Source organism: Alosa sapidissima, chromosome 4 (genome assembly GCF_018492685.1).
Source record: "Alosa sapidissima isolate fAloSap1 chromosome 4, fAloSap1.pri, whole genome shotgun sequence".
Classification (NCBI taxonomy): domain Eukaryota; kingdom Metazoa; phylum Chordata; class Actinopteri; order Clupeiformes; family Clupeidae; genus Alosa; species Alosa sapidissima.
Window position 1 is genome coordinate 39,806,311 of NC_055960.1, and position 23,691 is coordinate 39,830,001.

General features: G+C 41.8%; 2 protein-coding genes and 1 long non-coding RNA gene across 3 annotated transcripts in view; 2 read left to right on the forward strand and 1 right to left on the reverse strand.

Moving 5' to 3' along the window:
- Positions 1 to 1,775: 1,775 nt before the first annotated feature.
- Positions 1,776 to 4,551, reverse strand: LOC121706675. Its single transcript, XR_006031099.1, has 4 exons — positions 4,320 to 4,551; positions 2,978 to 3,048; positions 2,708 to 2,761; positions 1,776 to 1,865 (listed from the first exon to the last, which is right to left on the reverse strand). It is a non-coding gene; the product is annotated as an uncharacterized LOC121706675 (long non-coding RNA).
- A 3,462-nt stretch (positions 4,552 to 8,013) lies between these two features.
- On the forward strand, positions 8,014 to 9,150 carry LOC121707571 (actin-like). The gene has a single exon (XM_042090223.1). It carries the CDS (start codon positions 8,014 to 8,016, stop codon positions 9,148 to 9,150), a length of 1,137 nt encoding a protein of 378 aa, XP_041946157.1.
- Positions 9,151 to 12,653: 3,503 nt separating this feature from the next.
- Positions 12,654 to 23,691, forward strand: part of LOC121707572 (caM kinase-like vesicle-associated protein) — an 88,884-nt gene continuing 77,846 nt past the window's right edge. Inside the window, exon 1 of the mRNA XM_042090224.1 lies at positions 12,654 to 12,816. The gene's annotated coding sequence lies outside the window, so the exon portion shown is untranslated. The remainder of the gene's footprint in view (positions 12,817 to 23,691) is intronic.

Below are 23,691 nucleotides of genomic sequence, written 5' to 3' on the forward strand. Positions count from 1 at the left end.
TAAACTAAGATCGTTTGAGCATAAAAATATGTTTTGATAACATGTCTAGTGACAAAGTTGTGGTGTATTGCTGTAATCTTCGTTCAGTTAATGTCTACAATCTTTAGTTTTTCAGTTATTAGTCTGAAAATCGCGATAAAACTGGAGGCATTTGTATATGGTTGCCTAGCAACAAAACGTTTCAGTAACATGAACATTGATGATAGCATTGCTGATGTGGCAAGACTAGCTCAAGTGGTTAAGCAGCAGGAGATCATGTGGGAAACCAGGGTTCAATTCCTTAGAAGTGCATGAAGTTTTTTTCTTGATCTTTGAGCTTTTAATTACTTTTGAAACCATGTGCAGTTAATGTGTACAATCTTTTGTTTTTCAGTTATTAATCAGAAAAGCGTGACTGAATGGATACATATATGTCTGTGGTTGCCTAGCAACAATAAACAAAGAATAATATTAAAATCGATCCCTTGAATCTTTGGTGTGGATCACTAAGAGCTCACTTGTTAAAGCATGGGGTTTCCCTGTTATTATTAAAAACCATTTTGACAGAATATGAGATACTGCATACTGCAGGCTCTGCTTTACTATCTATACTGAAGTACCGTTGCAGAGCAGTGTGTCACTTTAGCCACTAGGGGCACCCATCAGGACCTGATCGCGAGGCTATGAACAGTAAATTTACTTTTAGACTGGGTGGGATTCTTACATAATACCCAATAGAAGTCTTCTACCCACCCTCTCATTAGAAGTTGCATAATAGCCGTTTCAGGCACTAGTTAACTAGTGAGCTGCTTCACTGGCACACATGCAAACTAGTGAGACTTCCATTGTTCCACTAGTTAACTACCCAGACAGCAAACGGACTACGAAACGTATCCGCCGCGGAGGTACGGTGAACTCCGGAACGGATCCAGAAATCGGATCCGAAACTGTGTCCACTTGCACACCGCTGCGTATCCGCAGCGATGGTGGTTCGCGGATCCGATCAGACACCGCGGCGGTCCCATTGCGTATCCGTACATAAATGGATACATCCGCCACGGTTTCACTTTGGATCCGCGAATGAGCCACAGATCCGCCCCGGGTCCGCTTTGGACCCGGTCATATGAGAGGCATCCGCCGCGGAATCATTTCGGACCCGCTAATCATCCGTCCCGGATCCGTTTAGGATCCATTCATGAAGCAGTTCATCTGGCCCATATCCCTGGCATATTTCATGGCCAAAAACTAGCTACTACTACAGAAATATATAGCTTAACCTATCTGGCCAACACCTAGACTGCACTAGGTTTTAATGTAAAGTATTGTACCAACCAATATGACAAATAATTCAAATGACTTAATACATTCAGTTCAAGACATGAAGTCAAAATCTATCATGTGAAGCACGTTGTGATTTTACAACCAAATGCCTTCATTGTGAAACAACAAGTATGAAAATAGGGGTTTAACTAGCAGTAGGCTACATCAATTCAGCTCTGCTACACTACAATAGCCTACAAGTTATCCATCAGTTACGAACTGTAAATCCTTTGTGCAATTGCTAACTGTCCAATTGTGGAAACTTGTCTCAATGCTCCTCACCGCACCTCAATGCTCAATGAGAGGTCATCGTAGACACTAAATACATTGAACAGGTATTAGAGGTAAAATGAAATGCAACCATAAAGTGTCAAACTTTTTTTATTATTATTATTTAATGAATATTAAGAACATGTTCCAAAACACAGATAACCTTCATACCAGACCACTGTTTTTCTTAGTGGGAAATAAGTAGCCTGATTTATTTGGGTAGAGTTGCTGACAGTTAAGACTTCGCCTTGAGCTTTTCCTGTTTGTTGGCTGGTTGAACCACTGACTCACAGCATCTGTAATCATAGAAGCATAAAGGCCCATTCACACCAAGAACGATAACGATAACTATAACCATAACGATAAAAGCGTTCACACTGAACAACGATAAACAAAGTCTCTCATTGTGTTAGTAAATAAAGGGCTAAAATTTCGATGGGTTCTGATTGGCTATTAGCATTTTATCGTTGTGAAAATCGCTCTGAAAGTGATCCTCAACGATATCGTTCTTCATGTCGTTATCGTTATAGTTTATGTGTGAACGTCGTCATTCATATTAACGAGAACGATATTTATTTATAGTTATCGTTATCGTTTTTGGTGTGAATGGGCCTTAACAAAATTAGTTGTTATACATAACTACCTACTTTTAAACGGAATGTCTGCTACATGAATATAAAGCTACCGCCGCCAGCAGGCTGCTATCGGCTCTGTCTAACTGTGACAAAATCTACTACCTGTAAGGCCTGGGCTACACCGAGTCCGCAAGTGAAGCACTCGGTTCGCAGAGTGTAAAAATAGTTTAAGAAGACTAATCCAATGTTTTTAAACATACTGTACGCCGTCACATCTGGTGTAACCAGTTCCATTGACTACAGTGGAAGCCAATTGTTGCAACAGATGCTCTGCAAACTGAATGCTTCAGTTACGTGCGCAGTGTAGCCTTCCTGTAAGTGTGATGAGGAGTTATGGAATTGACCACATTTTGGCAAAGACCTGTTCCCTTAAAATACAAAAAAGGCATCAGAAAAGCAGTTCCCAGACACAACTACTTGTTAGTTACAAAGTCCAGCATTGGGGTATTAGAAATGAGGTATTTATCAAAGCTGATAAAAGCATTTTATATGTTGAGATTTACCTGCAATTCATCCTGAACTGGTATCAGCAGCAGAGGTCTGTAGTTATTTCTCTTCTAAAATAAAAATATGTGCATTTCATTAGAGAGCTTTTGAAGTAGGTGGATTTTATTACAGAAGACAAGCATATTTTTGTATGTTGAGATTTACATTCAATTCATCCTGAACTGATAAAGGCAGTTACAAAAGCATGTGGTTATTTTATTATTATTATTATTTTTTAAGTGTGGACCAAAAGTCAAATAAATCAAATGTAAAACTGTATAGCTTACTTTACTTGGCTGGCAGGCCAGGATGAGAAAGGGTAGACCCCCAAACCAGACTGGAGCCACTGGTGAATGACCTGTAACACAGATGTAGAACATAAATATACATTACTTTTATCATCAGAAAGAAACTGCCAAATATTTAACATTACCAATCTTACACTCCATTAAAAAATGAGCTTTATATCGGGATCCAGAGAGTGTGATGCTGATCATTTTAGCTCATAGTTCCGTTGAAAATCGTCTGGTCTGTGACAAGGCAATGATACTTGACCGGTAGAAATACCTCTGCTCCACAATGAAGCATGTAAAGATGTGAAAAAGTAGTTATAAGAGGCAAAAGTCAAATACTGCCCCTTCTCATTAAATCTTACTCCAAGAAACATTCATCATCATTCAATGAACTTGTTGACGGCGGTATGTCTACATAAAACAAATAGCTTCGGGATTTGTGCCCTTATATTAGATAAAAGTTAGCAAAAGCCCGGTTTTGGAACCAGGAAACGTCTGCAAAAACGGACTTTTTATATCGGCTGATCGAAAATCCTTCCCTGCTTATTTTGTGCAGCCACATAGCAGAGCCCATAGTATGCCAGTTAGCCGACTTCTCGCTAACTTTTACAAAATATAAGGGCACTAATCCCGAAGCAGTTTGTTTTAAGTATAAATATTGTCAACAAAGTTCAAAAAGTCCCTTTTTGGAACCAACAAACACATCTGAGCATGCACGACTCACATCGGGCTATGACAGGGAATATCATTATAACGTTAATTAGCTTATCAGCTGCTAACGTTCAAGTTATCCAAGACAGGTAACGTTAACCAATGTAAAATCAGCCCCCTACCAGAACGAAATGATGTTTAAACACATCCAAAGTAGCCTAGGTTTTCTTTAAGACAGCGCCCGAGTCCATAATCACTAAGAAAAAAAACAAATTTTCCTGTTAACATTATCGTTAGCCAACACTAGCTCACGCAAGCCAACTTTGTTGTTCGCAGGCAAACCTATGAGGCAAACACATGAAGTTAGCTTAGCTCATTTTAAACATAATTTTGAGTTAAGTTATGAAACGTTAACAAAGCTCAAGTTAGACAGGATTTAGCCCTGTGAAAGGTGAGCTAAAGTAGCGTGCGCAACCTAGAAACTAGCTGGTGTGTAACTTGGCAGCTAATATGAGCTAGCACTAGAAGCTACAGCCATCAAGCTGGCCATTAACGTTACGGTATAGCAATTTCTAATCGGATTATATCAGCAAGCTAGATAAGTAAGTAACTTGTGTTATGGAAGTACATTTTCACTGGATAGACTAGGTAACTTCAAAAAGAAAGCATATAGGAGCATACTTACAGTGAGCCTTCAGACGCCGCCGTCTTCCACTCCATCAGCGAGAAAACTGAGGAAAGAGCCGTTAGCAGACTTGAGAGGGCGCGTTCGATATGCGCATTCGCACGGGGTCCGCCGCGGTTTGAGGGCGGCGCTGGCGGAGTCGGATTGTGTTCTGTGCCCATAGCCAAATCGGAGGTTGACTGTCCGGCGGATCTGGCGGCTTGAGGGCGGGTCCGCCACAGACTCCTTTGCTGTGTGGGTAGTGGACAAAAACGGTCAGCTTGTTTCTCTTTTTAGGTGTAACTAGTTAACTAGTGAACAAAATATACATGCCACTAGTTAACTAGTAAGGCCTACAACACCCTCACTAGTACACTAGAGGGTATTTTTGCCTTTACATGTTAACAAGTGACCATTTTGGCATCTCACTAGTTAACTAGTGGGGCTGAAATGGCCTTCACTAGTTAACTAGTGGGCGTTTTGGAGCACACTAGTAAACTAGTGACACTTTTTGCACCTCACTAGTTAACTAGTCGAATGGAAATTGCCATCACTAATTCACTAGTGGGTGTTATGGTGCACACTAGTAAACTAGTGACACTTTTTAGACCTCACTAGTTAACTAGTGGGCATTTGTGTCTTCAGTAGTTAACTAGTGAGCAGTTCTGCCTTCACTAGTTTACATGTAAGTGTCACATTGAAGCCACTAGTTTACTAGTTAAAGTTCCTTTGGGCAGCATGTTAACTTGTGTGCTACATGCAAATGTTGTGGGTGGGATTTTGTGAAATTCTGCGCTGTGATTGGTTGTCATGTTCTATTTTGACATAGGGAGCCAATAGAAAGCCTCAATTTTCAGAGTTCTCCGCCTCCTAATTTTAATTCTGCGCCACTAGCGTGAATTTAGGCTTCAATTAGTTTTACTAGTATACATTTATGACCTTACTAGTTAACTAGTTTGGACAAAGGATGCATCAACTAGTTAACTAGTGAGCCTGCTGCCATCACCTAGCTAGATAGTAAGCCATTTATGGTTCACTAGTTAACTACTGACATTGACCTACTCCAACTAGTTAACTAGTGAGGAGTTTTGCCTTCACTAGTAAACATGTGCACATTTTTGGCTGTCACTAGTTAACTAGTGAGACCCAAACGCCTTCAACTAGCTGACTGGTATGGATTTTGGCCTTTACTAGTTAACTAGTGGACATTTCTGGCTCTCACTAGTTAACTAGTGAAGCTAATATGTGTTCACTAGTTAACTAGTGGGCATTTATGCTGTCACTAGTTAACTGTGTGCACAAACATGGCTCACTAGTTAATTAGTTGACAAAAATGGCTTGCATGTTGGCCTGATATCAAGATATCAGAATAAATGCTCAAGCGGCTGGCCAAATTACATAGAAGTTAACAAGTGGGAATTTGACATTCAGTAGTCAGCTAGTAAACATTTGTGTACCTTACTAGTTGACTAGTAAAATATAGAAGTCTTTAAACTAGTTAACTAGGGAACATGCTGAGCATTACTAGTTAACTAGTAAGATATGAAACATATTAACTAGTTAACTAGAGAGAATTTGGGCCTTACTAGTTAACTAGTGAGCATTTTGGCTGTCACTAGTTAACTAGTTCACACAGAAATGGCTCACTAGTTAACTAGTGGACAGAAATGGCTTGCATGTACATGACAATTATGGCTGATATCAAGATATCTGAATAAATGCTCAATCGGCTTGCCATATGTTTGTGTGTGTGTGCGCGCCTGTGTGCTCGTGTGAGTGTGTTTGTGTATGTGTGCGTGCCTCTGTGCTCGTGTGAGTGTATGTAAGTGTGTGTGTGTGTGTGTGTGCGTGCCTGTGTGCTCGTGTGAGTGTATGTAAGTGTGTGTGTGTGTGCCTGTGTGCTCGTGTGAGTGTATGTAAGTGTGTGTGTGTGTTTGTGTGTGTGTGCTTGCCTGTGTGCTCGTGTGAGTGTGTGCCTGTGCTGTGTGCTTGTGTGAGTGTATATAAGTGTATTTGTGTGTGTGTCTGTGTTCATGTGATTGTGTAAGAGAGAGAGAGAGAGAGATTGTTAGTTAGATTTCTGTGATGTATCTAAGTTCTGTCTCTGATTGTGGCATGTAGAAATGAGTAGCTCCTCATCTGCCCCCCTATGGAGACACACACAGACACACACACACACAGAATCATTATCTCTCTCTTTTTCACACACAAACATAATTTCTCTCTCACATAAAATCTTTCCTCTTGTCTTATACACACACACACACACACACACACAAACATTTTTCCTCTGGGTGAATCCTGGGATGTTATCAGCAAACAGCTGGAATCCTGTTATTTTGGGTCTATTAGTAAATCCTCTTCTGCTTAAGATTCCGTGAAGGAGGTTGGGAGGAATGGGGGATGAGAGGAGAGAGGAGGAGAAGAAAGGGGGATTGGCAAGAGAAGAGAGGAGGAGAGAGAATAAGAGAAGATAAGATGAGAAAGGAGAAACAGAGAGGAGGAAAGAGGAGAGAAAGAGGAGGAGAGAGTGAGTGACAGATGAGGAGAGAGTGAGTGAGTGACAGAGAAAAGAGAGAGGAGAGAGTGAGTGACAGATGAGGAGGAGAGAGTGAGTGACAGATGAGGAGAGAGGAGGAGAGAGTGAGTGACAGAGAAAAGAGAGAGGGGAAGAGGAGGACAGTGTGAGGAAACAAGAAAATCAAATAAATACAGAAAATAAGCTGCAGGATGAAATACAGACAGGCAGGAAAAAAAGAGCTTATAAATGCATGGAGAGAGAGAGAGAGAGAGAGAAAGAGAGATGTGGAGCGAGAGAGAGAGAGATGTGGAGCGAGAGAGAGAGATGTGGAGCGAGAGAGAGAGATGTGGAGCGAGAGAGAGAGATGTGGAGCGAGAGAGAGAGAGATGTGATGAGAGATCTGTCTGTTCTGATGTGCTGTGCCACCCCATTCTGTGTTGTGCTGTGTGTGGTGTGTTGTGTTGTGCTGAGTTGTGTTGTGTTGTGCTGTGCTGTGCTGTGTTGTGCTGTGTTGTGTTGTGCTGTGCTGTGCTGTGTTGTGTTGTGCTGTGCTGTGTGTGGTGTGTTGTCCTGTGTTGTGCTGTGAAGTTGATGGACTGTCAGTATCTCTCTGTGGACTGGGAGGGACTGGGCCTATCTGATCATGTGACTCATCTCTGGAGGGGTCCTAATGCGTCAATCTCCTGCTAGAGCCCCCCCCCACCCCCCCAGAGAGCACTTTACAGTACATCACATGCCCACTAACACACTGAGCCAGGCAAAGCATGAACAAGACAGACAGACAGCCTCACAGAAAAATAAGTGGCAGCGTTCAATTATTTACCAACAAATACATGCTAATGTAAGCCAGCATTGCACTCTCTGTCTTGTGCTGTTACATAGCCCATAATGCACTGCTGCCTAATTATGGATAGTACTGTACATCCTCTCTCATCCATACATGCCATGGAGCTGCCTTACATTCCTGGTAGCCATAGCAACTTGGGCATGTGCTGATGTTACAGTAGAGGATCATTGTGATGTCACAGGCAGCCCACGGAATGTCTGTTGGGCAACATTCTAACGGCAGACAGATTCCCCTGAGAGCTCAGCTGCACTCTGCACTCTGACGCTTGTGCATCTGCTGAGCGTGAGCACAGCGTTTAAAGCCCAGACCCCAGATAAGACACTTCCTGATGAGACACTGGTCCACCAATGGCTGGACAACAAAGCGCAGATTTCCTGGACAACATGGCCATCGTGATTGACCCTGGCTCTGCCTACACCAAGGCTGGCTTCTCAGGAGAGGAGCACCCCCGCACAGTGGTGCGCTCGACCGCAGGCCTCCCCACTTACACGCCAGGGGAGAGCAGCCGCCTGGGCGCCTTCAGAGGAAACCGTGGGCCTGGCACCACCACCACCACCCCCGCTCCATCTCCCGCTCCTGCCTGCGATAGCCTGCTCGGCGACTGGGACGCGCTGGAGAGCCTGTGGGGGGCGCTGTTGCAGGACGAGCTAGGCGTGTGCCCGCAGGACCATGCCATCCTGGTCAGCGACTGCCCTCTGGCGCCCCCTGTCCAGCGCGCACGCCTGGCGGAGCTGCTGTTCGAGGGCCTGGGGGTCCCCGCGCTGTACGTGAGCCACGCTCCACTGCTGAGCCTCTACTCCTACGGGCTGGTGACGGGGCTGCAGGTGGACGCAGGGGCGAGTGGAACGCGCGTCTGCCCCGTCTACAGCGGCTACTGCCTGCCCCACGCCGCCCGCGGCCAGCCACTAGGGGGCGCCGCCTTCTCTGCGTACCTGCAGCAGCTGCTGGAGCAGCGGGGGCCAGGGGGAGGGGTCAGCGAGCGACGCGCGACGCTACGGGAGGCCCAGAGCCACAGCTGCTACGTGGCGCAGGACTTTGAGCGGGAGCTGCAGACGGGGTCGGAGGTCACCGAGTACCGGCTGCCCGACGGCACCACCGTCGCCCTGGGCAACGAGCGCTTCCGCAGCGCAGAGCTGCTGTTCTGCCCGTCGCTGGCCGGAGAGCCGCACCCGGGCGTCCACATCCTGGCCCTCAGCAGCGTGCGGGACAGCGCCCCCCAGTGGCAGAAGCAGCTGCTGGCCCACGTGGCGTTGTCCGGCGGGACGTCTCTGCTGCCCGGCTTCCCCGAGCGGCTGCAGTTGGAGCTTGAGCGCCTGGCGCCGCGCGGCTCTCGTGTCATTGTCCACTCCGCTGCCCATCGCCACCTCGCCGCCTGGGTGGGCGGGGCCATCATGGCCTCTCTACGCAGCGTTCGGCCGCTCTGGGTCACCAGCGCCGACTACCAGGAGCACGGACCAGACACAGTGCTGCAGCACTGCTACTAAAGACCACACACACACACGTGCACGCGCACACACACGCATTTACATTGTTTTTTATCTAAAAAAGACTAAAGAGATATTAGAGTAAATTCATGCTTATGAAAGAAAGGTGTCGTCTGGAGTCCTTACAATATAGATATGAGTCCTGTACAATATAGATATGATGAGTCCTGTACAATATAGATATGAAAGAGTCCTGTACAATATAGATATGATGAGTCCGGTACAATATAGATATTAGTCCTGTACAATATAGATATGAGTCCTGTACAATATAGATATGAAAGAGTCCTGTACAATACATATATGAGTCCTGTACAATATAGATATGAAAGAGTCCTGTACAATATAGATAAGAGTCCTGTACAATATAGATATGAAAGAGTCCTGTACAATATAGATAAGAGTCCTGTACAATATAGATATGAGTCCTGTACAATATAGATATCAGTCCTGTACAATATTATTACATTACATTTGGCTGACACATTTTTAACCAAAGCGACTAACAACAATATAGATATGAAAGAGTCCTGTACTATGTAGATACATAGATGTATTTATAGTTTATAGATTGATAGCTTTATTAATTCATGAAGTGTGGGAAGTTGTTACCCAGAACATATTCAGCAGGACACAGAAAGCAAGCATTGCACATGAGGGCAGAGAAGGCCAGAGAGTCCAGGTGGGTTTTGGGCCTGGATTTAAAAGCAGTGATGGAGGGGAGGGGGCAGTTCTTATATCAGGTGCCTGGATTTAAAAGCAGTGATGGAGGGGGCAGTTCTTATATCAGGTGCCTGGATTTAAAAGCAGTGATGGAATGGGCAGTTCTTATATCAGGTGGCAGCTGATTCCACAAGCGTGGAGCAGCGACTGCGAAGGCTCTGTGGCCTTAGAGTGGGGGATGTGGAGGTCTTTGTTGCCAGATCTGAGAGACCTGGCGGGCTGAATGTGTATGAGGTCAGAGATGTAGATTGGGGCCAGATCATTTTGTGCTTCAAAAACCATTAGCAGAATCTTAAATTGGATCCTGAAATGGACTGGGAGCCAGTGAAGGGAGGCTAAGACTGGACTAATATGCTCCAGTTTTTAGGTACCAGTTAGCAGCCTTGCCACTGCATTCTGTAGAATATATATGGTTGTAATCATAAAAACACTGTAAGCTGATTAATGGAGCATTTCTATTCTTGAGTTTCACAAAAGACTGTCTAAGGAAATGACAATACATATAGTAAAGATCGCAGTGTTTGGTGTAAAGCACACTAGTGTTGCTATCGCAGTGTTTGGTATAAAGCACACTAGTGTTGGGTATAAAGCACACAGAGGCGTATCAAGCTTTTTAAAAATGTGGGGGTTGTGGGATAGGAAAATGAAACAATCTGGCCAAATTATAAATAACTCCCTACAGGGACGTTGTAAGTATTTTCTGAGAGGGGTGCGGACTATATTGGTGTCCGGGAGTTTCTCCCCAGAAATATTTTTGAAATTCTGATTGCTAAACACACCATTTTAATGCAGTTTTGGGGGGACAGAAGAAGCAACGCCCCTCATATGTGTGGCTCATGTGACATGTAGGCCTACATGATCTACCTGCTATCACTTCACTATTTGACACTACCCTACATGGAGACATATCTCATGTTATAAATCTAGAAATCATTTCAGAAATTATGTTTTGTGCATATGGGTTAGCAGGCTAAAATAAATTGCCGACAGCAGCCTAATTTCGAGGTATCACGGACACAGAATAGTGACAGAACTGTAAGCTCAAATTCAAAAACGTTTGAAGTCTACCCTAACATATGCAAAGGGAATATAAATAAATAGTGTTGCATATAGCCAGCTTAATTAATGTAAATTTAAAGATTATGATTTGCAGTTTCTATGCTTTTTCCATTGATGGTTACAGGAAGCTAGGCTACGTAGTTTAAACTATTGTTGCTTCTAGTCCACCTTACCTCCAGTTTCACTTGTTGCAGGGACGCACACATTGCATGAGCGCTCATAAGCGTTCTATTTGAGTTCTACATGCTGGAAATCTTAGTTCTCAGATGTAGAACTCAAATGTGTCTTGACGCCGCCGTTTGTAAGATCAAAATAAGATGTTTTAAATGGAAAGCAATCGTATTTAAGACATTAAGATCTCCAGCAGATGTAGCACTACGACACACATTGACAGTGAAATGCCGCCGACGTTTGATCAGATCAAATAAAACGTTCTAAATGGAACACGATGTAATTAAGCTGTTCAGATATTTTCCAAGTGTCTTGGAGACGTATGTGTGCTGACTGGGCTATGTCTTGATGACACCAAATTAAAAAGTAGGCCTATTTCTGATTCGGGAAACATTTAGCCTAGTTTATTTTTTTTTCATTCCGCGGTCCCATACAATTCAATCTTGCTGCAAATGATCAGACGTGTGAAGCACCTGGCATAACTTAATTTTGCGGCTACGTGGACGAGTAAGTTACTTGTTGAGGAGGCCCATAATTTGAGAAAAGCTGCAGATCATAGACAGAGAAAGCATAATTCTCTGAGAACAGTAGCCAAAGGTCTTTCTGCAGAAACAACAAGTGCCTTGGTGCGCGCACCCCCGCTTTCACTTTGACTCCCTGCATTTCTACATTGTGACAAAAACTGTCAGTCAGACAGTGAATTTTGGTTTACTAAACATAATGCGGTAACAATTATCATTTCAATTCTACCTGAAATCTGCTCACTGCAGACGTTATAATGCAGAGCCAAGCAGCAGCACAGCCTTGAAAGACGCACACTTTGAATTTGATCAGAGCGGCGCTGGTTCTTCACTGGCTAACTTTGATGTGATTGGCTGGATGACCGTTCAATCAAATCAACAGACCTATTTGTGTCTGTGTTTGCGGTAGATACGGTTCCAACTCTTTACGGAAGCGTTTATTTCCATATTTTATTTTCATTTTAATCTGACAAAAAGTGTGGGGGATAGAATCGTGTTCCAGCAAAAGTGTGTACGTTATAACACCCACATCCCCCACGCTTGCTACGCGCCTGATAAGCACACTAGTGTTTGGTGTAAAGCTCACTAGTGTTGCTATCGCAGTGTTTGGTATAAAGCACACTAGTGTTGGGTGTAAAGCACACTAGTGTTTGGTGTAAAGCACACTAGTGTTTTGCTGCTGATTTGAAAGAGTAATTCAAATGGTGAATATGTCTATCATTTTTTTGCAAGAATTACATTTTCAGAAAGGATTGCTAAATTTGTATTGCAGGGTTTCATTTTGTTATAGATGTGAGTTGTTTATCTCCAAGTGCTATGTCTTATTTGGCTTCTGTGCTTTGACATAATGAGACAAATTCTGCAAAAAGTGTGTAAGCAATAGGCAACAACTGTAATCACTATACAACCTGGATCTCGACAGCGCTAATTCGCTGTTCTGCGTGGGTTTGTGGCCCCGCCCACCTCATGTCAGATTAGCTCGAGCTCCTCTTTGCGCTCCGCTGGGTCCTCTGACGCGAAACTCTCCACGACAAGGCGCGAGACGCTTGCACAACGGATGGTGAAGCAACACTGGAATCTTCGCGTGCACTGGTAGAGAATACCTTCTGCTGTGCTTTTTAAACGTGGTTCGAGACGAAGATCCAGCATCGTGCCAACAGAGGGACAGGGTGGACTTTCGCTCGTTTACCAAGTAAGTTCCCTTCAGAGAGCCTGCGTGATACCATTTGTCTCTGATGTCACGGCAGTGATGCAGACCATACTGATCATATGTATGAACGATAAACCAATTACTTGTTACGCGCAATTTGAAACTTGCAAGCTCATAGCCCGAAAACCGGGCGTTGATCAGTTTGGTTGACGATTTTATGGGTTTTTACACCCATTTCAGACGTCGTCAGGTGTAGAATTAAGGGTCTACCGAACGGTTTAGAAGAATATCGGAAATGCGCACGCATTTGCAGTATAGATTAAGGGCTTGGTGAGCGTCTAAAAGTCTCTGGAGTTAGACAGATGTTGTTGTGCGAGTTTTGAACGTATCAGTTCCATAAACAACGAAATCTAAAATCTAAAGCTAAAATCAGAGGACATCGTTACTAAGTGCATCGGGCTTTCAGCGTCCTGCTTAGCGGCTGGGAGGAGGCGGAATGATTATGAGTGTGTGTGAGACGGATGGCAGTGTTGCTACTTTTGCTACTTCAGCAAAAGTTCATTACTGCAAGACTGTATGATCTAAGACTCTCTTGATTTTACCTCTCATACACTTTTTTTTAAAATCCCAGTCAATATCTGATTTCGGTGCTTTGAATGGTTCAGGGACGAGCACTCTCCATACTGATCCAGAGTCCAGGCAGTAGATCAGCTAGTCCACCTGCGGTGCCTTTAAGCCCCGAGATGTTAGCCACTCAGAGAAATGGACTGGTCGGTTCTTCCGTGGTATCTGTGTGTGTGTGTTTGTGTGGTATCCAGACATCCCAAGTCTCCCGTATTTTGATAACGGCTGATGATGCCCCCAAATTAGATAAAATCTCCCGTAATCTAGAGCGAGCGAGCAAGAGTGCGCACACGAGACCGAAACTTCAAATCGTGTGTGCATCTGAGTGTAGCGCGCACACAACGGGGTTGGAGAGAAAGAAAGAGAGAGAAAGAGAGAGGTAGCTGTGTGCCTGTTCAAGACCGAGAGCATCCTGATTGGCCTGTTTCAGTTCAGTTCAGAAGGAACAGGAGCGTCATGGCAGGGACAGAGTGCCCCCCAAAAAGAAACATTTAAGACCCATTTCACATCAGACTACACAAAAGTGTACCCTTGTCTAAGAGTTCAAAATAACGATAGTCTTGCATGCTGCACTGTTTGTAACAGTGACTTTAGCATTGTTAAATAATTGCAAAAGACATATTGAGGTGAGTTTAACAAGTGTCATTTCATGTGCATATTATTCAGGACTAGCCTACTAGATGGCTATTTGCCAAGGCTACATAAAGACCAAACTACCAAAATCTACATATTTTATTATCACAATTTCTAACTATAGGCCTTCCTTATTTGGTGTGTTGAGTAAGACAAATAATGTTTGGTGTGTTGAGTGAGACAAATAATTAACAAACATGGGCTATTCATCACTATTTCAGTATCTAAGAAGGCTAAATTATTTATTTATTTATTTGGGGGGGGGGGGGGGGGGGGGTACCTCCCTGAAATGGCACCTCCCTGAAATGGCTTTTTGCAGGTTGGGATGTCTGGGTATCTGTGTGTGTGTGTGTGGTGGACCTGTCTGAACTGTGCACTGGACTAACCCAGGGTCAGAGGATAACAAGAGAGAAATTGCAGTGTTATCATTAGCCTGTGTGTGTATATATATGTGTATGTGTGTGAGTGTGTGTGTGTGTGTGTGTATATATGTGTGAGTGTGTATGTCTGTGTGTGTGTGTGTGTGTGTGTATGTATGTGAGTGTGTATGTGTGTGTGTGTGCACATGCACCCTTAACAGTGTACATTATTTACACATTTGCATTTTACATTCTACAGATCTAGAGTTTTGAATTGAATTTGCCGAATATTAATGCTTCTGGGTTTACCAATGATGCCAAGTGAAGAGTGTAAAATCGATTTTTTTCCCCAGTCTGTTAGTTTCAAACAGAAACAGCATTTTTCAACTGCTTACACACTAAATGTTTGCTTGCCAAACAATTTTCTAAACATGTCTTTCCAACACCATAACACCACACCAAATCTGCAAAACCATACACTAATTTTCATTGAATTTTGGGTTCCCTTAAATTACAGTAATATTACTGAACCAGTTAAAACAAAAACATTGTAGAGTACGCAAAGTGTGACGTTCCCTTTCCATGACGGCAGTGTCACTGAATCTAAACAAACTTTCAAAGTGGCGTCATAGCATTGAATGTAGACATGTAGCATCTAGCTAATCAATAGTTTTAAATGTAGGCAATAGCCATTTAAACATGTTTTACCTGCTAGGCAGCAGCTTAGCCGTGTGTGTGTGTGTGTGTGTGGTATCTGTGTGTGTGGTATCTGTGTGTGTGTGTGGTATCTCTAGGCAGCAGCGTAGCCACATGTGTGTGTGTGGTATCTGTGTGTGTGTGTGTGGTATCTGTGTGTGTGTGGTGTCTGTGTGTGTGTGTGTGGTATCTCTAGGCAGCAGCGTCGCCACATGTGTGTGTGTGTGTGTGTGGTATTTCTTGGCAGCAGCGTAGCCACATGTGTGTGTGTGTGTGGTATCTCTAGGCAGCAGCGTCGCCACATGTGTGTGTGTGTGTGGTATCTGTGTGTGTGTGTGTGTGTGTGTGGTATCTCTAGGCAGCAGCATAGCCACATATGTGTGTGTGTGGTATCTGTGTGTGTGTGTGTGGTAACTCTAGGCAGCAGCGTCGCCACATGTGTGTGTGTGTGTGGTATCTCTGTTTGTGTGTGTGTGTGGTATCTCTAGGCAGCAGCATAGCCACATGTGTGTGTGTGTGTGTGTGTGTATGTGTGTGGTATCGCTAGGCAGCAGCGTAGCCACATGTGTGTGTGTGTGTGGTATCTGTGTGTGTGTGTATGTGTGTGGTATCTGTGTGTGTGTGTGTGTGTGTGTGTGTGTGGTATCGCTAGGCAGCAGCGTAGCCACATAACACGGATTCCCTGGCTGGTGTAATAGAAAGAAACAAAATTCCAGTGGATATTTCACATCTTATCAAAGACTGGTGGCTATTAAGACGTTTTTTGCCTCAAAAAAAAAAAAAACAAGACATGTCCGAATTTAAGGATTTTAACTGCATGCTGTGAAGTTACATGCAGATCTCTTTTACGGAGGAAACCCATGCTAAAATAAAACTCTGTGGTCACGAATTTGATCGTGTTGGTATGAATATATGTTGTAGTATGTGATTCCTACTGTGTAAAAAAATATACTAATGCCTTGGAAACGTTGCAAAATTATTGAAATAGATTAAGAAAGCCACCGCTATGGTGATTACTATGGTTAGATTGATTTGTTTAGATCCAGTGAAATTGCTGCCTTGACAACGCATCGTCATGGCTACAGTACTCTATACGTACTAACAGCGCATCGTCATGGCTACGGTACTCTATACGTACTAACAGCGCATCGTCATGGCTACGGTACTCTATACGTACTAACAGCGCATATTGTAACAGTTATATCATTGATTCCAGTGGGAAAACAAGTTAGCATTAGCATTATATCATTGATTCCAATGGGAAAACAAGTTAGCATTATATCATTGATTCCAATGGGAAAGACAGCTAGTAGTAATAATAAATAATAATAATAATACATTTTATTTATAAAGCGCCTTTCAAGACACCCAAGGTCGCTTAAAAAACAAAGATGCTGGAAGGAGCAGCATAGTCGCCAGCGTACCTGTGACACCAAGATAGACAATTAAACAAATAAAAGTTAAAAAAAAAGAATACAAATTTAAAAAGGGAAAAAATTATGTTAAATTTCCAAACCAGCTGAAAATGTCCAAGGGCAATGATGACCCGTGTGAAACTGTGCACAGCTGTGTCTTCACAACCGATGCAACACCTCTCATCTCATCGTTTTTTCATTCATTTTGCAGTGGTCTGTAGTATTGATGAATGCCCTGTGCCCACACACACACACACACACACACACACCACATATATATAACTGACTCATGTCGAACCTATGTACATTGCCAACTTAATTTGTTTCCAATACCCCAATGTTGAGGACAAATTTAGCCCGTAGCTAACACTTATCATAATATCTAATGTAAAACGGTTAGCTTGCTAGCTAGCTAACTGTGGAACTTCAGTATAACATAGCCAATTATCTCACCTATTTGTAGGAAATACGTTCGTATTACAAGTAATAGAATTAAGGTGTGACTTATGTTTAGTTGATGTTATGACATGTAAAGTTAAGCTTGCCAAACATAGTTATAGTCAGCCACGGGCAGTTTGACTGTGCCTACATTCATGACACTCCTGTTAGTAAACTGGAAAGAGCAAAAATAGGAACATAATGGTCACATTAATCACATAAACACACAGATAACTCTTACACCAACCTTATTTTGTGCATTTTTTTCACATATGTTTAAAGATTTAGTAAGTATAATATAAGCTCCCCACTTCCATGCAGCTCCATAGATTTCCATTATATCCAAACAGTCATCTTTCCCCTAAAAGGGGGCATGTACGTGTCCCAGAGGAAAGAAAATGTTAAAATGAGAGCTCCTCTCTTTCTCAATTGTTTCTCCTAGACAATAATGAGATCACAGTGATATAAAAATGAGATTATTGCTTTTGTCTCCCGCTTCTCAGGTTTGTCTCTGGAGCAAAAGAGTTAAGTTATCTCAGTGTAGACTCCCTTTAATTTACAAATGAGATCTCATCAATATTTTAAACAATGCTCAGTGTTTAATTTATACATCTCATATTTTACTCAGGCTGATCCACCAGAGAGCTCTCTCTGTAAACTCATGCAATTCTCATTTCAGATCGTTTTGGTAAATCTCAGATTAGGCTCCATCAGTTCTGTAAAAGAGATCTCTTCACAAGCTTGAACCGTTCTCATTCTAGTTATCTCAGTTTAGTCCTTTTTTGATTTACAAAAGAGATCTCAGCAAAGGCTTATACAATACTCAGATTTGCACAATTTAGGCTATATCTCATATTTTACTCAGGCTTATCCATCAGAGAGCTCTCTAAGTAAACTCATGTAATGCTCATCCAGACCTATTTGTTTTATAAATTAGTCTGATCTGTAAGAGCTCTAGCTGTTGTACAACAATTCTTAAATGATTTTCATTGGCTTATTTGTTTTAATTGCACATATTTTCAAGTTCACATTTGCAAACAGTAGGCCTAACCATGTGATGTGACCACCACACATGACGATGCTCTGACAGACCTCTGAAGTTCGCCTACAAAAAAGCTACCATCTATGCCAGGGGTGGCCAACCAGTCCAGCATGAAGAGCCAAAAAAAATTTCAACACAACTCAAAAGAGCCGCAAAGATATCTGACACACATCACAAATTCCCCATCTCTGAATGACTTATTACCATGAGAAATGCTCCGATGTAACAACTGATAAGATGCCAATGTGACCGTCAAATGTTCCGTTGAGTGTCTGCTTCTCTGACTGACGTCTATGTACCCTACCTTTACCTTGTACTTGGAAAGGTCAGTGCCTTTGGGAAATGTTCAGGTTTGAAGCTTTATGCATCAGTTAAGTCTGGTAGCCTATACCAAGTGCCAAACTAACGTGTTAAACACGTTTTTAACGGTGTTATTTTGGTTATGTTGACATATCAACCAGAAGGGTTATGCTAGCCTACAAAAAAAGATTAATCCTCCCTTTGAATGTCCGTGTTCCTCTTTCTGTTTACTCTTAGCATCAGGGTTTTCCTGATTGCAACAGTAGCATTACACCTGGCTAAAGAAACAAACGTTTCTGCTTCTTTATGGGCTAGATTTATATCCATAACACGACAGTAAAATTATTTTAATTTAAACATTGCAGCCTCCTATTGCCAGTACTATCAACTTATGAAAAGCATTTTCATTTACTAGAAAAATAGGCTATTTCAAAGAATAAAAAACTATGAATCCAAGGAGAAGTGAGAACATCAGTTGAGCAGTCGCGAGCCGCACGAGAGGAGGCAAAGAGCCCATATAAGGAGATCACCTGTTAAATTCTCGAGCAGGCCAGGGAGACGACGAATTGGGAGATGCAGACGTTTTCCTGAACGCACTTTGGTCTTCAACCTTCGAGTAGATATTATAATGTTACGTGAAGGCGGCACAATTAGATTTTTGCTACCCCAGAGCTAACTTGCGACTTGTTAGCAAGTTAGAGAAATCAAGTTAGACTCCAGAGGTCTATGATGGTCAGACGTGACAAACTCGTGTGCAGAAGACTCCTAGCTGCTACCAGAAAATGCAGTCTAGATTTGGCGCCCAGTGAAACCAAGTGAAACGTTGTGTGGGTATGAAGGATTGTGCCACCACGAAAACCCAGAGAAGGTACATTAACATTTTGGTAATTTGCTAACGTTCTTGCATATTTTTAGACTCAATATATCATTGAACAACCTGACGAAGCAGCTCATAAATTTAGCTAGCTAGTTAATGTTAGCTACTTGTAAGTTACATCACTGGCTGTGCCGCTTGTATATAAAGCTAACGTTAGACAATTTAACGTTGCTAGCTTACTTTGCCTTATACAGCTTTAGTCTGTATGTTTTGAATGGTGTTAAGCCATACTGTAGCCAAAATGCACGGAATTTTAAAATGTCTTTGGGATGTCAGTCAAGATGACGAAGCTAACGTTATTGCCACTGGTTTAAACTGGTTCCAGCTCAATGCCACTGAAAAGAGGCTGGCAGCTTCTTAAAAAATTGGAAGACTACGCTTGACCATCAGATCAAATTGCTGAACAAACAGCGTACCAAAATGGTAAGTATATTTTTCCCCACGATATGTTCTCACTTTTGTTTAACCTGCTATAAATTACAGCATATTGTAACAGGAGTGAAAGGGCATTCTTGTAACCCAGGTAAACTAGGAAGTAGCGTTGCTGCGGTCGACCCCTACACCAATAAATAGTTCATGTAGACTGTCACACAATGGTAAGTGGAACATTGGCCACAGCTTGTAACAACTTCATTTTTTACCATTCTTTGCGTAGGGATGTGTACACAAGGATGTGTAACCTTGTGTAAGGTTAACTTGGGAATTACAACAGAAAGCAACACGTTTCCACTAGGTTTTATGAAGATATTTTACAGATGGGCTGAACATACATCAAAAGTGAAAAAAAAAAAAGACATGGCCAAAATGATTAACTCACCAACAATATTTGTTGTATGGTGTATACTGTATTTTCTGCATTTTGTTTTTGTTCTTGACAATTGTCAGTGTCTCTTGAGTGATCAGAGCTAAATGTTTTGGGCTAATTTAGATGTAATATTGAGTCATTGTCTTTGATTTACCGGATTGACCCTAAAGAACTCCTACTTGTTTACAAATCACTTAAAGGACAAATCCGGTATGAATTGATCCATAGCTCTTGTTGGAAATCACTGCTGTTCATAGGAAAAAGAAAATGTGGCACAGCCAATTCTGAGTTATGGACAGGGAAGTATAGCCAGTATAGAAGTACTTTTGGTATTCCTGACCTAATGCAGGGTAGCCGCGGGGTCTTAAAAGTCTTTAAACGGTCTTAAATGTCATGTTCCTTAATTAAGGTCTGAAAAAGTCTTAAATTCTGTTGCCGAAGTCTTAATTTTTTAAACGAAGGTCTGAAATTTTAATTATACTAGCCTGCAAGCAAGGTGAAATGGGGGAAAAAACAACAACAATGTGAAAATTCAACAGGGGTTTGCATAACATCAGAGATCATCTAATTTAGTGTTGCACGGTGCACCGATACTACAAAAGTATCACAATAGCTATTAGCAGTTGTCACAATACCTAATTTTATTAGTATCAATACTTTTAAGAATGACCGTGTTCTTGTTCGTGTGCACAAGGCATGCTTCTAGTGCCTCCTCCCCAAGCCTGTGGCTGTGCGTCTTTTCTCCTCACATGGGCAGCTGTCGTGCCATAAACAGCGAGACATGGCTGCTAGTTTAGCTTAAGTGATTCTGCGGTAACACATAATAATAGGCTAATATCAAGTTGATTTGCTCACCTGCACCTCTCAACTTTGTGTTGCTAACCTACCTAGGCTATGAGATGTACGTAGGTCTACTATTGGGTTTAATGTCATTTAGAAATAGGCAGCGCAAACTTTTATACATCTGGAGAGAGCTCCTTGCTAACTAATTCTGCTAGCTCAGGTCATGTGTGTGTGTCATTCGTCATTAGTGCTAAAATCATTATTGAACATGATCCCTTCTATGAACTTGATAGTTTTTTATTTACATTTATTTTATCTAATGACAGACAACAATGAATTGCATCCCACATATCCTTATACATTATGTGCAACTATTATTCACTAGCCTAATACTGTGAGACTGAAGGCTACAGTAATTACTCACGTATTTCTTAAAGTGACAAGCACTCAATTACACCTAGGCCTACACACCACATTAAAATTTGCCTAGGTGTAATAGTTTAAAAATAAATATTAAGTATTCAAATGACTAAATATGTTTAGCAATTAAGCAGATTAATAGTAATTATGCAGATTAAAAAATACTATACATTAACTGTACACTTTATATGAATTCGAAGGTATATGAAATAGAAACATGAAATAAGCCATAATTTTCTGTGTGTGTGGAAAGAGTCAAGCAGAATCTAGGATGCCCACTGGTGTGAATGATAACACTATATTCAATATTACTGATGATGTCATGGTGGTCTGGGCCCCCAAATCAAATACATTTTTTAAGAATTATCGAAGAAGTATCGAAATCACTATTCTTGATGTGGTATCGGTATCGAAACAATAATTTTGGTATCGTGACAACTACACTAGTCTAATTTCTTGGAAAATGCGCAAACAATACTTTGGGTTTTCGCACCGGCAGCAATGAATCAACATAATCAGTCGAAAGGAGAGGACAGCACATCATGGGGAAGTGTTGTATTAATTGTCATTATGGATTTGATCTGATGTTTTACAACCGCATAATGGGTGTGATATAGGTCTTAATTTTCAGGTAAGTGGTCTTAAAAAGGTCTAGTCTTATTTGGGGTGGTCAAACCTGGGGAAACCCTGTAATGGAAAGAAGATACCGAAGGCTTTTTTGCCATATTGAGTCAGCTTTATTTTCTTGTCCATAACTTGTCTAGGTTATGACACATTTTATTGTTCTTTGTCCTTTGGACAGTGCCTGGTGAGCTCGAACAACAAGGCTTTGAATCAGTTTACACTAGATTTGCCCTTCAATGAGAATGTGTAACATGTTCCAGCAATACTCATCACTTAAACCTCACTGATCACAGGAGAAATGTTCCTGTTGAAACCCACTATCAGAACTAAACAAGGCAACGCTGCATTTAGTTGTTATGCGTTCTGACTATGGAGCCAGCTTCCAGATGACAAAAAAAAATTGCCCAAATTACTTTTTTGACATCAGGACTCTGAACTAAACTATTTTCAGATGCCCATTTTTTTTTACACTGAATAGGCTTAGTCCAACCAAAACAAGGTTTTGCCTAGCGGTAAGCTGGATAGGGGTTAATCCTAGCCGGACAATACAGTTTACTCACTAGATGAGGTGAGGGAATTCAACAAACTTGTTTAAGCTTGACAAATATGTCAATAAAATCTGTTTTTCAATTGGGAAACATATAGCAAATGTGAGTGGTAGCTATCACATCCCCCATTCTGTGTTTAAGTGATTAATAAGGTGTGTCTGATCTTTGTGCTGTATCAAAATTCCCACAGTTATGAAAGCAGACGGTCAAACAAATGTCTTACTTTGTATTTTTGAGTGGCTCACAAACTAACAATGTTCTATTTTCTGCTCTTCTCTCCCTCCTCCCTTTGGTTGGTTCCACCACCAGGATAAAAGACGCAGATTGACCAGCCCACGCTTTCATCCACCATTGTACACAGTATGGCACACTTTGACACAAGTTCAGTTTGTTTATGTTATTGTTTATTAGTTAATTTCTCCATGTTGTATGAATTATAGATAGTCTCTTATAGATTGTCATTGTGCAGTTGGTCCGTACAATGCAATTTGCTTGTGCAGCTTTTAAAAATAATACTCACATACACACTCACACACAAAAAATAAATAAGAATACACATTATAAAAAGAACATATCAAGGCATTAACATGGTTAAAGTACAACTGTTTTGCTTTGTTTTATAAAATAAAAGTTTGAAATGCTTTGGAGTGCCCTATTTTTTGACCCTCAAACTGATATCTCAATTGTAACTCCTACTTCTAAACAGTTTCTCATTGCAATGTCTCCTCATTTGCTCTATTATTTCTCCTAAGGAGAAACAAGTTGTAAATGAGACTACACTCAAACATATAAGAGATCTCCTGTATTTCTCCTGCTTCTCAAACTAATATCTCTTATGTGACTCCATCTGCTCTATTATTTCTCCTAAGGAGAAACAAGTTGTAAATGAGACTACACTCAAACATATAAGAGATCTCCTGTATATCTCCTGCTTCTCAAACTAATATATCTTATGTGACTCCATCTGCTCTATTATTTCCCCTAAGGAGAAACAAGTTGTAAGTGAGACTACACTCAAACATATAAGAGATCTCCCGTATTTCTCCTGCATCTCAAACTAATATCTCTTATGTGACAATATGCAATAATACTTGTCTTATTGCTATGTGTCTCATCTTTTGCTTGTTTTATTTCTCCTAAGGCAAAATGCCGTTCCACATACACACATGCATGCACATACACACGCACGCACACACATGCACATACACACACGCACACACACATACACACGCACGCTCACACACTCATACACAGAAACACACATGCATGCACACACTCACGCACGCACGCACATACACACACACATGCACACACACACACGCACGCACGCACACACACATACGCACGCACACA

Excerpts from the sequence above, each read along its gene's own strand:
- LOC121707571 (XM_042090223.1), top strand. The coding sequence starts at position 8,014 with ATGGCTGGACAACAAAGCGCAGATTTCCTGGACAACATGGCCATCGTG.